The sequence below is a fragment of the Pteropus medius genome, unplaced genomic scaffold, assembly GCF_902729225.1.
Source record: "Pteropus medius unplaced genomic scaffold, Ma_sr-lr_union100, whole genome shotgun sequence".
Taxonomy (NCBI): domain Eukaryota; kingdom Metazoa; phylum Chordata; class Mammalia; order Chiroptera; family Pteropodidae; genus Pteropus; species Pteropus medius.
Window position 1 is genome coordinate 29,711,666 of NW_024354875.1, and position 16,167 is coordinate 29,727,832.

Sequence of the window (16,167 nt, forward strand, 5' to 3'; positions counted from 1 at the left end):
GAGAACATCCTGCTCCCCAAATAGACTTTGTATTCTTTTTGTAGAGCAAGTATTATAAATTTGTGTTATGTAACTCATAGTGAACATTCAACTAAACTTCTGGCTGTTCCCTTGCATCTAAGAAATGGATTCGAATATATGGATAAGAATTAAGACTGGGTGTGTGTGCCTAAGAAATGCTCAGCTTTGTTGCCTGGAAAAAAGAGGGCATATTCTCATATGATGTTTCATATTCAGGACCCACTCTGCACATGGTGTAGGCAATGTCACCCCCCACCCCCAATAAAAACCTTTTTTCACGTTTTTTCTCTCCCTACCACTTCTATTTACAGGCCAACTTTTGGCTTTTTCACTGATCTACAAACATGTCTGATGAATAAATTGTATTTTAGTTTCCTGAGGCAACAATTAGAAGTCTTTTCTGCACAGGTATAAAGTGGCCTTCTTGGGCAGGATGCTCTGTATGTCCTTCCTGTGACTAGTCTTCGCTAGGGCCCAAGCTGAGGTCAGCATAGTTTTAAATATATGTACTCTTAATATCTTGTATAGTAGAGTTCTTTTGGATTAAAATAACAGCTATCCAACCAAAAAGGGAAATTTTTCATGAAGATATGAGACTGTTTCATGGATGAGAAAGCAGCTGGCCCCCAGGTACCATGTGGAAATATGTCTCTTTACTTAATTCTACAGGTCTGCTTTATTCTTCTCTCTTGTTGCAGACTAGCTTCTACTTTTTCTATCCATATGATGAAGCATGGCCTAACAGCTTCTGAGGTTGAAATCCTAGAGTCCAAGTATACAGAGAAATATTGCCTTGACCTTTGCCCCAGTACTTGAAAAAGAACTTTAATTGCTATCTTGGGCCCAGGATCCATCCCTGAACCAAGAAAACGTGGTCAGACATAGAAGGATATTTTACTCTACTGTATTTCTGGGTTAATCATTTGGATGGAGGGTGGTAGGAAGGAGCTCTTGTCTGGAGGAGATATGTTGGACAGATTAAAGAGGTTTGCTAAACTGTACATGTTTACACAGTTGAAGAGTTTACATGCCCCTTCCCATACGTTATGTTATGTGAGCCCCATGACAGTTGAGTAACATAGGCAAGACAGGAACTATTGGTACACAGCTTACACTGGAGGGCATTAAAATGCTTTTAGAAACTAAGTGACTTGCGCAAGATTCACAGATAAGTAGTAAATTATCATTCCACTGTCCAACAAAACCTATCTTTCAAAATGTTCCTGAAATCTACCACCTACTTGAAGTTGATGAACAGGAGAGGAATACAAGCTTGTTTTCTCCAGAAAAAAAGAGCAATTTCAGCAAAGTGTAATTTTAAGGAAGCAGGAATGAGGGAAAAGGAGAGTGAGGCAGAGAAAGAAAGAGAGAAACATAAGGGAGTGAGTTATTGAGCTGGCCACAATTTTGAAATAAGCCAACTGCTTTGAACCACAGGATATTTTTAGAGAGGCTGTTTGACGATACCACGTGTGGCCCAATGGGCACGGCAGGGAAAGGAACAAACATTTATCCAATGGCTTCCATTGTCCTTGGTCAAAGTTCAGGCTCTAACACGTACTTGGAGACACAGCAGGACTTGCTGGACAGCAGAGAAGTTCTAGGGGGAGAATGCAAGATATTGTCAGGTCAGACATGATTGTTACACGAGGGACCAGAGGCAGCCATGGAGGGAGTCTGGCTGGCCCAGAGGTCGTCGGTAAACTGAGCAGCTGTCCACATGGTGACATGGGAATGGTGATACCTACTCCCTGATGAAGGCTCATTTTAAGGACACTTCTCCTATTTCACCTCAGAATTGATCAATCCCTTTTTTTATACCCACAGTATTCTTCACATGAGTATACAAACATTTAACACAATTATTTATTCAGATTTCTTTTTGTCTCCTAGAGAAGATTTTTGTGAAGTTGGAGTAATGGTGATTCATTAATTCAATAGCTTATTGAGTATCTACTATGTGTTGGGCACTATTTTAAGTGCTAGGGATAAAATGGTGATAGACACAAATCTAACTTTTTGAAGCTTATATTTTACTCTGTGTGTGTGTGTGTGTGTGTGTGTGTGTGTGTGTGTGTGTGTGGAGACCAATAAAGAAATACATAAAAAATATATTGTGTTGGTGACAAATGCTTTGGAGGAAAACAAAGGAGGCAAGTTGGGTAGGAAGAGCAGGGGTGGGGAGTGAGGGTTATAGATTAACTAGGATGACCAGGGAAAGCTTCAGTGAGGGAGTGACATCTAGAAAGAGCAGACATGGATAGTTAGCGGGGAAAAGTTCCAGAGATAGAGAAAAGCAAGTGCAAAGGCCCTAAGGCATGCTGGGCATTGTCCAGAATGAGCAGAGAAGCCAATGTGACCAAAGAAGAGGGACAGGGAGATGACAGAGAAGAGAGTAGATGGAGTCAGAGAGTTAATATGGAGCCACATATCAGAACATTGAAATGACTTTGGCTTCCACTTGTGGAGGGATGGAGAGGCAGTAGGGCTTTAGAACATAGAAGTGATTTGACAAAAGACTGACTCCTAAGACACTCCCACTTTAAGGTTTAGGAAGGTTAGGACTAATCAGTAAGGAGACTCAGTGAAAGTAGCCATGAGGTAGGAGAAAAACCAGAAGAATGTGATTTCTGGAAGGCAAGATAAGAATGTGTTTTAAGAGGCAGTGACTGAACAACTTGGCCAAATGCTACTGATAGAAGTGTTGTGAACTGGGCTTTGGGTTTAGCGGCACAGACATCATTCTTGACCTTGAGCAGTTCAGTACAATAGAGAGCCTCAAATGTCCAAATGGAAGTTCAAAAGACAATGGAGAAAAGGAAAACTGGAAGCAACAGATAGGGGAAATTCTTTAGAGTTTTGCTTTAAAGGGAAAGAGTGAAGAAAGAATAAAGAAGTGTGTGGTAAGGGCTTGTTTATATGCCTCTTGGAAAGACCAGTCAAACTTACTGACAGAACTAGGCACAAGATGAATGAGTGAGAAAAATAAAATATCGCCGGGAACCAGGCCTTCATGGGCCACTGAACTGATCAACACGTGGTTCCCGTAACAATGAGGAAATGCGTTGTGGGAGTGAAGGTGCCTGCCTTAGGCCTTCCAGGCCTAATGCCTTAAAGGTTTCAGATTCAAACAGCAGAAATAATGAGCCTGTCAAATAGCAAAGTGGAGGTTTTCTACTGATCTGTGCAGCCAAAGTGCAGTCTGGTGGCATTTCCTGAGAGGTTCGTTTATAGGGGAAGTTTTACAGAATGCTGCAGTTGCTATCATCATCATCACCACCACCACCATCATCATCATCATCATCATCATCATCGATTATCATCATCATCAACATCAACATCAAATAGTAATTGAATGCCTAATTTCTCCTACCACTTCATAAATGAGAGGGCTTTGTTCCCTGGGGGATCTGGCTTTGGTGGCTAAGGAGGCCGGAAGGTCAGAGATGGGGGAAATATGAGCGTGGGTTAGAGGCAGATGGCTTTTGCCAAACCATCCTGCCGCCAGTTTCTGATTTTCACTCTGTCTCTCCAAGCGCTGAAGTGAATGACTCTTTCTCCTCTACTTCTTCCTTCTTTGCGCTTTCCGCCCCCTACTTCTCCTTTTGCCGTTTTCTGTCATTGCAGGGGTGCTTCTGAAGATAGCCCTGGCTCCTACCTGCCTTTTTACTGTCTTCAGGCGGACGGGAAGCGGACGGAGACCCCTGAAACTCCAGTGGGGCAGAAGCCGGCGTTCTGAGCATGTGCGGGCAAGCCGGGAGCTGTAGCGGATGTAGGGGGCCGGCCCCATGTCGCTTTCCTAAGCACAGAGCAAGAACACACTGAGTCCAGGGCCGAGCAGGACTCTCCAGAGTGGTGCCCCTGCGCCTAGGGCGCAGCGGCTGCGCCCTGCCCTCCGGGTGTGGGCGAGCTGGCCGCGTGTGCCACTCTGCTTGACGCGAGGACGAGCCAATCAGGGCGTGCGGTCCGGGCTGCCATGTGACGGGCGAGGCGGCTCCTTTCTCCAGCGCGGCCAGAGGGAGGAGAGACCGGGGCTCGCCGCGAGCCTTCGAGAGCAGCGGTCGCGGAGGAGGAGGAGGCGCCGGTGGCACAGACTCGGGCCAGCCGCGCGCGCATCTCTGGGCGCCCTGCGCGGCAGAGAGCTTGGCGGGTCGCGGGAGCCAGGACGGCAGCGGACAAAGCAAGATGGCAGGGATCTTAGCCTGGTTCTGGAACGAGAGGTTTTGGCTTCCGCACAATGTCACCTGGGCGGACCTGAAGAACACGGAGGAAGCCACTTTCCCGCAGGCCGAGGACCTCTATCTCGCCTTCCCGCTGGCCTTCTGCATCTTCATGGTGCGGCTCCTCTTCGAGAGGTAAGAAGGGCTGGAGCGCTCCTCCCCTCCCCCTAAACTCACACGCGCGCACACACACACGCACACCCTCGCGCGTACACGCACACTCGCGTGCTCTCTGGCGCACGCACCCGCACCCCAGCGCTCGCGCTCACGCCTCCCAACCTTTGTGTTTGGAAAGGGGTTGCCGACCCCTCCGTCCAGCTGCAGTTCTACGAGCCCGAGAGGGTCTGGCTTGCCTACGGATTTCCTCCGGGCGCCCGGGAGGGGCCGCGGAGCCTTGGGGTTGCCCCCGCACTCTTCCTTGGCCCGCTCTCTCCTCCTGGTAGTGAGGGCAGGCGAACAAAGGTGAGCGGCGACTAGCCGTGGGACGCGCCGCACTCTGGGGGGTTGTCCCTCTCCACTCCGCGGTCACGCCGCGCTGCTAGGCAGGGCTTCGCCTCCGAGGCTCGCAGCCACCCACCTGACAGCCAGGAACGTTCCGGACGCGCGGCCGGGAGAGCAGAGGAACCGCGCACATTTCCAATCCTTCTACCCCGGCACACGGATTATCCACACTGCTTCACGAATTCGGCAGGGACTCCTTAGCTTCTGGCCGCTATTTGGGTTCCATAAGTGATACTGAGTATTAGGCCCACTGTCCTGGGAAATAGATGAGAATAGTTTGTAGGTTTCCAGCACTCTAGACCGTTAGCGGTTTCTTTAAAAGAGGATATGACAAGACGGGTGCACAGCCTGCAGAATGATGATATTAAATTGATAGATGTTTCCTGCGAATAACTATACACTTTTAATTTTGGTACCAGAACGCATTTTAAAAAATTTTAAAGAATTGGCATACCGTTTGTATATATCTCGGATTCAGCTGGGTAGTTCCACCGTCTCCAACAAACTTGTGTTACTCTCACTGAATCAGTCTTAGTCACTCAACTAGATTTTGCCTGCCATCATTCTCTCGGTGTTGTTGAAACAAAACCGGGACAGCACCACTCACTTCTTTTTCTCAACTGAAAACATCGCCACCTCTTGCTCCCCCGCCCCACCGCCCCACCGCCCCACCGCCCCACCCGCCCCACCGCCCCACCGCCCACCGCCCCCACCGCCCCACCGCCCCCACCGCCCCCTGCCCACCCGCCCCACCGCCCCACCCCTCTTCATCAGTTAAGGCTGGATTTCTTAGATCACAGAGTAGAGTTTAGACTTCATTTCTTACTTCCACTCCATCTCTTCCCCCGCCCCCAACTCACCTTGGTTTTGTTTCTTAAGCTTTTGCTGTTATTTTGTTTGCTGTTTCTGTTTGTCTAAAACCACTGTTGAGGATGGCAGAATTTGTCTTTTGTGTCATGTGTTGCTAGAAATGGCAACAGACAAAGCTTCATAGGAACAAAAAGTATCTTTTGTTTAAGGAAGGTGCATTTTTCAATGGCAATATTGTTGCTTAAAACTAAGTGAGCTATTCACATGCAGATTGATGTTACAGGGGAATGGATTTAAAGACCTATATTAAAATAATTTGAATCTAGCATAGATATGTCATTGGTCCTATCTAGCACCAAGACTTACTGTGAAAAAGTGGGTGTGTTTGCTGGTTTAGAGTTGTATCTAGAGCAGATGTTTACTTACAGAAAATAGGAGCTCATATCTAACCTTGCAATCTCTCCAAAAACAGTCTCTCAGGAGCAGGTTGCTCTGTATTGACACATAGTAGGAGATCCACACAGTTGCCAAATGGTATCTGATCATTTCTGACTGATAAATTCTGGCTGGGATCACTTTTAGCTAGCTGATGCATTTGAAAGAGATATGTAATCTTATGTTTTGGGAAACAAAAGCATGTCAAGTAATAACCTGTATGCGGAAAGCTGATTCCAGGCTGTTCAACAGATGGGAGAAAAATAAAATTAGAGAATAGAGACAGCTTTGTACTTAGACTTTCTCTGCTTTAAAAAAAAATTAAAACTGATGTAATAATTGAAAACTAGAAGTTCATTTTTCCTCTTCCTGAGCATTTTTTTTTCTTCCTTTGCATAATCCCATGACTTAGAGTTTATACAAAGGGGTCAGCTGCTTGCATCTATCAGTCACAACAAATGTCCTCCTACTGATATGTAAAGAGTTGGTCAGTTTCTTTCAGACCATTGATTCAGATAGAGGTGATCTAATGGCTTACGTGGAAAGTGAAAGTTTATCATTAATGTTCAGAATAATATAATTCTATAGGGTCCCTATACCACAAGTGCTACTGACTTTTTGAAGGGTGTCCACTTTGTTTCTTGCTATAGTTGTGACAGTTCTGTCTTTAACCATTCAGATTCTCTTGAGTCTCTGAAAATTCAAGTGTATATTTGTATCCAGAATTATAAGCTCTGCATGTTTTTCTCCTTAAACCTAAATGACATATACCGGCATCCAACCTGTGGCCTTTCATCTCAGCATCCATCAAGGGCCTGAATCAACATAACTTGAATGAATCAATACTGTTCTCACTGGTAAGACTCACATTCAGTACTCTTCTAACATGTTGTACATACATCTTTTTCTTCTGTGGTATTCTATAGTGTATAACATGATTTAAAAGAACCTGTTGTGTATCCTTTTGTAAAATGAAATGCTTTTATTATAGGGATAATTCCCTCAGAATTCTATTCCTTTTTCTTTTTCTATCATAATTTTTTTCAAAGCTAAGAACATATCTATGAAATACTTGATTGTCCGAGATATTTTTTTTCCATTAAATGGTATCTATAATGCCCTTGTTGAGTCTAAAATTGTGAATTTGAATACCTCCTCAGTCTTACATATTTCTCTCTATAAAGAGAAACACTAAAGAATGGACTGAATTGGGCTTTCGCTCATTTGAACAGTTCTGTCTTTTTATTTTCTCCTTCACTTTTAGGGTGTTGAGAGTGAGGCATTGGTGGCCAGAACAATGCCATGTTATAGTACCATATGGACAACAATGTGGATGCCCAGCATGGTTGGTTAAAACGGAGCAGCCTCAACTCAATGACGTTTGGCTGAGTCTGTGAATAACCCAAAGCTTGGTGGTTTTAAGCATAGTCTTTATACTACACTTAGCTCTGGGTAGGGAGAGAAAGGGCCACTGTAGATATTACTTGGTTGACAGAGTAAAATATACTGAACCCCCCCCCCCCAAAACTGGATGTTTCTCCTAGAATGAAAATTGTAGTATTTACCATTATATTATGTTGTTGGCTTGATGACAAGTAACAAAATATTATTTAATAATGTAGCATTATCATCTGTTTGATGAATTTTCTTGATTTAATGCTTGTTTAGGTTCAGTAAGCCATTCTCTGGAATTATAATAAATTATAATAAATGCTTCTTCCAATTTCAATTTTTAAAAATCTGTGTTGCTATAGTATTAAAAAAATGTGGGATTAAACTTCTGCTAAATTTCTGTTTGGGAATAAAAATTCTTTGAGTTATTGTTATAAAAGGTAACGTTAATACATTTTCTTCCTTGTGGATTTAGGAGAGAGACGCAGAAAGTATTAATTGAGAATCAGTACATTCAAGTTCTAGTCATACTTACCTCAAACTGGGGCTACCTAATTTCTCTCTTCCTTATTTTCTCATCTGTGCAGGGAAGCAGCTGGCCTTTTGTAATCTAAGGTTGCTCTTACCATCCCAAATATCTGATTCCTATAGCTTACTAACTTTTATATCATCAAACTTTGAAGCAGGCTAAACATCATTTTTTTTTTTTTTGCAGGTAGAAATAAGTCATCTAAGAATAAGGAGATTTTTTTTTTTCATACAAATATTTTAGCCATGGTTTTGTTTCTTGTATTTTTCAATTATGATTTGAGTTAAAAGAATCATTTGGGTTATTATCACTTGTGCTCCAAAGCTACAGTATTTTGGAATAACTAACAAAGAAGGTTCTATAGAGAAAGAAGTTAGTTGGTCTCTTTCCTCAGACCTTTTTTAGATGGATGCAGAGTAGACCATGACCTGCTACCCCCAAACCTTCAAGGAACAACAGTATCTCCATTATGTCAGAGGGACTATCTGTCTAGTGGGCTTTTTTATGAGCATACTTAATATATTTGCCTTGCCAGCAGCCTTGAGTGAGGGGGAAGGAGAGAGAGATTAAATATGGAATAGAATGTTTTCATGGTTAGAGGAATAACTTGAGGTGTGAGCGAATGACTACCAGGAAAAAGTGGTGTGTCAGGTGAGTTTCATTATTGAAAGATCTTCTTATAATATACTTCGTAATGAAGGGACTGATTTTGATTAGATATATTTTAAAAGAGTATACAATGGAATGAATGTTTATGTCCCCTCACAATTCATAAATTGTAATCTTAACATCCAAAGTGATAGTATTAGGAGGTGGGGACTTTGGGAGGTGAATAGGTCATGAGGGTGGAGCCTTTGTGAATGGGATTAGTGCCCTTATAAAAAAGGCCCCCAAAAGGCTCCTTCACCCCTTCCACTATGTAAGGACACAGTCAAAAGATATCTGTGAACCAGGAAGATTGCCCCTAGCCGACACCAAATCTGCTGGTGCCTTGATCTTGGTCTTCCCAGTCTTCAGAACTGTGAGAAATAAACTTTCGTTATTTATAAGCCACCAGTCTATGGTATTTTGTTATGGTAGTCTGAATGGACCAAGATCAAGTATTTGAGAATAACTTGCATACAAACGTGGTTTTTCTCATGCAGTCAGTCCAGGATATTTAACTCTATGAACGTACTGTTTCACTTGTTAAATGACGGTGTGAATCAGATAAAAAGTTTGGATCTCTGCTTCACCAGACTGGTGTATAAGGCAAGAATTGAGGTCTTACACAAATAGGTTGTCTCCTGCAATTTCTGAATGGGATAGGAAAATTGGATCACAATGGATGTTTTGTTGGAAAGCAACCTAAAATAATGATATTCTTTGCAGAACTTCAGTACAGCTTTCTCATCTTGCAAAATAAAAGGTTTACCTTTACAGGGTGCAATAGTTTAGTTATTTGTAATAGGTTGATTTATGGCTAAAAGGCATACTATTACTCTTAATGAGCAGTGCCATAGAATGGTGGGGAAGGCAGTAAAATAACGTTAAATTATCACAAATGATTTAATGTCATCGAAGCATGAGGAAATTAATATCTTGAGTTCATCTGTGACTTTTCTATTGAAAGTATCTGAATTCTCTATGGACAGGGTTAGATTTTTTTTCTTTCCTGTATTCCAGTGTATAAGATATTTCAGAAGTGGTTTCTATTCTCTGGGGAAGGGGAGGTGATAGTGGAAGGAAAATGGAGTTTCAGCTGAATTTCTTCCATCATCAGATCAGTCCCATGGCTTCATAAGAGATCATTGCACCTACCTCAGACTTTCTTCACCTGCTTACTTACTTGATAACATTTTATTGGTGAGCACTACAATCTAGGCCCATGTTGTACATGGAAGACTATAAATGTTTATTACATGCACTTACATTCCTTCTTCCATTACCAGTCACAGCCAGATTTTATAAAGCCATTGATCATCTATTTCTTAAAAGCTGTAACTCTCAACATTTTGTTTTTTCCCCTCCCAGCTTCATTTGACGAATTCATTTCTTAAACACTTTTGAATCAGGATACTGAGGTTCCAGATTTTGTTTGCTATTTAGTAATTGTGTCACTTAATGTTTTTAGGGAGCCATTTTTTTCTTTTTATTTGCCAAAATAGGAGGTAAACAAGATTGCCACTTGTAGGACAAGGATCCTCCTATATTAGTGATGTCCTGAAAATCTTGACTCCTAAAATTTTATTCTTTGGTCTCTTCCAACCCCACTTCCTTTTTTATAAAAATGATTTCATAAGCTCTTTTATTGTCACTCTTTCCTGCCAGCATAATCTTCATTGTCTTCTGCAAATACCTATGCTGTGGCAAGATTGAATACAAGATGGTAATTCTCACAACATCTTCTATGGGGTGGTTCATTAGTACTGCTATGGATAATTGAGTGGCCAGGGCACATGGTTTGAAGCTGTGACCTGTTGCTCACCATTTGTTTTATGTTTGACTGTTGCTAATGACTGCAGTTTTTAATGAAGATGTTTTAATTTTAATTTTGAAAGTAATAGTAACAACTAATATTTATTTCCTAACATGAATTTATTACTTTACATGGTTTACTTCATTTAATCCTCTCCTAAGCCCTTTGAAGTAGATATCAATTTTCCCAATATTTTACAAATGACACTAAGGATTGAGGATTTAGGAAATGCACCTAACATTACACAGCTTAAAATAGCTAAGTAGGCATTTGGAATGAGGTTTCTTGATGTCTTAATAATTTTGGTAATCTATTTTAAATCAAATATCATGACAACATACTGTATATCTATACATCTGTGTTTCTCTGTATATATGGTTTTATAAGCAACCTTTTGCTATTTAATGATATAATCTTAACATTCTCCATGTAATAATTTATCGACAAATGTTTTCAATGACTGTACGTTTTCTACACTGTGTATATATTATAATTTATTTAACCAGTCCTCATGTTGTTATTGGACATTTAGGTCTGTTTCCAGTTTGCATATGTAAATCTTTCAATTTCTGAGTACTTTCTAAAGAATGTGTCCTAGAATTAGCATTTCTAAGCCCAAAAGGATAAATATTATAGTGTTCTTGATAGATACAAATTGCAAAATATGCGTCCAGAAAGATTATGTTCATTTGCACTTTCTCATCGGCATGCAAGCTATTACATTTGAGGAAATTTTTGCTTTGAAAGTTGAAAAAAATGTTTCTGTTATAATGTGAGTGTTTTTATATTCATGACGAACTTATTTCAAATATTTATTAATCATTTTTATTTCGCTTTCTGTGAGTTCATGTATATTTTTTTGTTGGGATGCGCTTCCCAACTTTTTGGATAAGAAAGTAGTGGCCTTTGAATTTTTTTTTTTTTATGCAGAATAATCTTGCTCTGTTCTTGATCTTGATCTGTTTCTCTCTTCATGTGTTTACACTCTTTTATGTCTTTCTGCCTCTTGCCTCTACCTCACAATCTAAGTCATTATCATCAGTGAGGAAGCTTCTCAGATTCTAGGCAGTAGAAGGGATACACATTCAAGAAGACAGAGTAGATATTATCCTGACTTTATTATGGAGAATGAAGCAGGGAAAAAGGCTTGGAAGAAGTTCGAACAATTAAGAATGAATTTTTTTTTGAAGGAAAACTTAGAGCTTAAACTCTTTTATATTCTCTCTCTAAACATTTGGTTAAAAGTGACTTAAATATGGAACCACACAGGCAAAGCAATCTTGAGAAAGAAGAACAAAGTGAGATATCATGCTACCTGATATCAAACTATACTACAGAGCTGTAGTAATCAAAACAGCATGGTACTGGCATAAAAGCAGGCACATAGATCAGTGGAACACAATAGACGGCCCAGAATTAACCCCATACCTATATGGTCAATTAATCTATGACAAAGGAAGTAAGAATATACAGTGGAGTAAAGACAATCTCTTCAATAAATGTTGCTGGAAAAAACTGGACAGATAACTGTAAAGAAATCAAACTAGACCACTTTTTTTTTCACACCATATATAAGAATAAACTTAAAATGGATTAAAGACCTAAATGTGAGACCTGAAACCATAACACTCCTAGAAGAAAACATAGGCAGTAAACTCCTTGAAGTCACTCTTAGTAGTATTTTTTGGGTGTGTCTCCTCGGGTAAGGGAAACAAAAGAAAAAAATAAACAAATGGAGCTATCAAACTCAACATTTTTGTACAGCAAAGGAAACCATCAACAAAACGAAAAGACGGCCTGCTGAATGAGAAAAGATATTCACCAATGACACATCCTATATGAGTTTAATGTGACTCATACAACTTAATAACAAAAAACAATCTGTTTAAAAAATGGTCAGAGGCCTGAATAGACATTTCTCCAAAGTGAAATGGCCAGTAGACATATGAAAAGATGCTTAACGTCGCTAATCATCCGAAATGCAACTTAAAACTGTAATGAGATATCACCTCACATCTGTTGAAATGGCTGTCATCACTAAATGAACAAACAACAAGCATTGGTGAGGATGTAGAGAAAAAGGAACTCTCACGCACTGTTGGTGGGATTGCAAATTGGTGCAGCTACTATGGAAAAGAGTATGGATGTTTCTCCAAAAATTAAAAATAGAACTACCATATGACCCAGGAATTCTACTTCTGAGTGTTTATTCAAAAAAATCCAAAACACTAATTTGAAAAGATATATGCACCCCTGTGTTCATTGCAGCATTATTCTCAATAGCCAAGATATGGAAGCAGCCTAAGTGTCCATTAATAGATGAATGGATAATGGAGTTGTAGTACATATATGCAATGGAATATTACTTGGCCATAAAAAAGAATGAAATCTTACCATTTGTAATAACATGGGTGGACCTAGAGAGTATTAAGCTAAGTGAAATAAGTCAGACAGAGAAAGACAAATACTGTATGATTTCACTTATATGTGGAATCTAAATAAACAAAATAAATGAAAAATAAAACAAAAACAAACTCACAGATACAGAGAACAAACTGATGGTTGCCAGATGGGAGGAGTTTGGGGGGCTGGGTGAAAAAGGTGAAGGGATTAAGAAGTACAAATTGCCAGTTACAAAATGTCATGAGGATGTAAAATACAGCATAGGGAATATAGTCAATAATATTGTTAAAACTATGTATAGTGGGTACTAAATTTATTGGGGAATCATCTCCTAAGTTATGTAAATGTCTAACCACTATGCTGTACTCCTGAAACTAATATGATGTTGAATGTCAGCTGTAATTGAAAAAGTTTTTAAAATATTTTTCAAGACCGTAATATCACCTCATACCCATTAGAATGGCTTCTATCAAAAAAAAAAAAAGAAAGAAAGAAAGAAAGAAAGAAAGAAAGAAAGAAAGAAAGAAAGAAAAGAAAAACAGAAACAAAACAGAAAAATAAAAGAAAATTACATGTGTTGACAAGGATGTGGAGAAATTAGAACCTCGTGTATTATTGGTTGGTGAGCATGTATAATGATACAGCCACTGTGGAAAACAGTATGGTGGTTCCTTAAAAAATTAAAAATCGAATTAACATATGATCAACTTCTGGTATATGCCCAAAAGAAATGGTCTCAAAGAGATATAGTTGAGTCTTGAACAACATGGATTTGAACTACGTGGATCCAGTTATGTCCAGATTTTTTTTCAATAAATACCTGTACTGTTTTCAGTCCATGGTTGGGAATTTGAGGGTGCAGAGGGCCAACTGTAGGCATTGATCTGTGCCATTTTATAAAGGGGGATTTGATCATCTGTGGATTTAGGTATACATGGGGGTGGGGGGAAGGGGATCCTGAAACCAATCCCGCACAGATACAGAGGAACAACTGTAGAGTAGTTGAATTTTTGGAGAGTCAAAAGTTATACGTGAATTTTAACTGCAGGGTGGGGTGTCAGTGCCCCTAACCCCCATTGTTCAGGTGTCATCTGTATTTGTACATTTATGTTCATAGCACTATTATTCACAAGAACCAAAAGATGGAAGCAACCCAAAATAAAATGTGGTACATACATGTAATACAATATTATTCGGTCTTAAAAAGGAAAAAATTGACACATATTACACCATAGATGACCCTTAAGGACATCATGCTAAGTGAAATAAGCCAGTCACAAAAAGACAAATACTGTGTGATTGCACTTATATGAGGTACCTAGAATAGTCAAATTCATAGAGACAGAAAGTAGAATGGTGGTTGCCAGGAACTGGAGAAAGAAATGGGTAGTTACTGTTTCATGGGTGTAGAGTTTCAGTTTTGCAAGATGAAAAGAGTTCTGGAGATAGATGGTGATGATTGCACAATGTGAATATACTTAATGCCCTGAACTGTACACTTAAAAATATTTAAGATGGTAAATTTTATGTTATGTATATTTTACCATAACTAAAAATGATAATAAAAAAGAAGATTCACTGACCAAAAAAAGTCACTTACTAGAGATAACTATAGTTTCAGTTTCTAGGCTTGACAGGTTTCTTGTCAGGAACCCAAATCCCAGTCCTCATGATTTCAGTTTCATCAAGCATTGATTTATTTTTTTTAAATACATAATCGTCTTGTGATCTAGGAGAGCTCCTCTTCTCTCCAGAATCAGCTGGCATGGGTGGGTTGGGGAGTGGTTTCAAATGTACATAGGTTTCAAATGTACAATTCTATAATACATCATCTGTATACTGCACTGTGTGTGAGTATACAGACACAGTGCAGTATACAGATGATGTATTATAGAATTGTACATTTGAAACCTATATAATTTTATTAACCAACATCATCCCAGTATATTTAATAATAATAATAAAAAAAGTAAGCTGTACAGTTTTAGAGAATTCCTAGGATTAAAGTAAAGGCCCCCCAGTGAGTTCACAATCCATTTAAAGCAAGCTGGGATGATAGGATAAAGTTCTAGTAAGGCAAGTTGCCTCGGCCACAGATATTTCCTATGGAAGCGTTTGCTGTAGAAGATCAGATCTGACCCTCCTCCCTATCTTTCAATTTAATTTAACACCAATTTGGTATGTAAATGATTTAAACTCTTAAAAATTTGAACATAATTTTACTTAATGCTGCTTACTAATAAGGCAATTGATTGCAAGCATTGGCAGGTACATATTGTTGAAAAGTAGCTTTCGAAGTTTATACTAATGTTTGGTCATTGTATAAAACACTACTTTCCATAATTCATCTATGAGACTATTTTGGGCATTTTTTAAGGAGAGCTTTCTTTTTCTCTTCAGAATATACTTATACCACTCCTGCTTTCTATTCTTATTTTTGCTTTTATCACCTCAGAATTGGATTGTGGGGGTTGCTTTTGGCAAGGGTGGGATTGGAGATACACAAACGGTTTTTCGTTGTAGGAAGGCTGTGTTCCTTTACTAGAGAGCCTTTTTCATGCAGCGACCTACAAATAACATTTGTTTGTGATTTGCCATTGTCTACATAAATGTCACATCTTATCTTTGAGGTTTTCAGGTTTCAGAGTTGTTGCTCTCCTGAAGCTGTGATTGTCTTCCTTCTTTCCCTCCTTCCTTCCCTCCTTCCTTTCCTCCCTCCCTCCCTCCTTTCCTCCCTCCCTTCCTCTCTCTCTCCCTCTTTCCTTTGTTCCTTCCTCCCTCTCTCTCTCCCTCCTTCCCTTCCTTTCCTTTCTTTCTTTTTTTCTCTCTGTCTCTTTCCCTCTTTCCCACTTTCCCTCTCATTCTCTCTTCCTCTTTTTCTCTCTCTTCTTATTATCATTGGTGCAGATCCTTTGAAAACACAAGGACTTTTGGGTAGCAAAGGAGCAGCACAGAGTTAGTGGGGATAGAGAAAACCATCTAAAATTTTGTCCAGGGACACAGTTTGGCAAATATCAGAGTGAAGGCTTCCAGCTAGTCTAAGTGGCTCTGGAGATTAATAGATTGTCATTTCAAAGCAGAATAAAGCGACTTGGTGGTTTGAGCACAGTGGCTTAAGTGAAGGAAAATTGAGAAGAGATCAGTCACTTAAGCATTATGGAGATTAAGAGAATATAAGGGTTTTGTGCCTCAGTGGATGAGTGTGTATCTTTGAGTGGGTGGGTAGACTCCAGAGTGACAGCGCATTTAAATTATGTTACTGCTTTGTACATTTATTACCATTAACTAGAAATGTATATTCCTAATAGAGTTTAAAGGAAAGTGGATGGGATATTAGAAAGACTATGGAACTTGGGTTTAAATCCAAACATTGTCCTTTATCAGCTTTGTAATAGTGG

At 39.8% G+C, this 16,167-nt stretch overlaps 1 protein-coding gene and 1 long non-coding RNA gene across 2 annotated transcripts in view; one reads left to right on the top strand and one right to left on the bottom strand.

Annotated features, from left to right (window-relative positions):
* Window positions 1–909: 909 nt before the first annotated feature.
* Window positions 910–3,852, bottom strand: LOC120597042 (uncharacterized). The gene is made up of 2 exons (XR_005651312.1): window positions 3,680–3,852; window positions 910–1,621 (listed from the first exon to the last, which is right to left on the bottom strand). It is a non-coding gene; the product is annotated as an uncharacterized LOC120597042 (long non-coding RNA).
* A 182-nt stretch (window positions 3,853–4,034) lies between these two features.
* CERS6 (ceramide synthase 6) overlaps window positions 4,035–16,167 on the top strand; it is a 269,630-nt gene continuing 257,497 nt past the window's right edge. Inside the window, exon 1 of the mRNA XM_039855700.1 lies at window positions 4,035–4,376. Within this exon, the coding sequence (XP_039711634.1) occupies window positions 4,207–4,376 (170 nt within the window). The 5' untranslated portion in view covers window positions 4,035–4,206. The remainder of the gene's footprint in view (window positions 4,377–16,167) is intronic.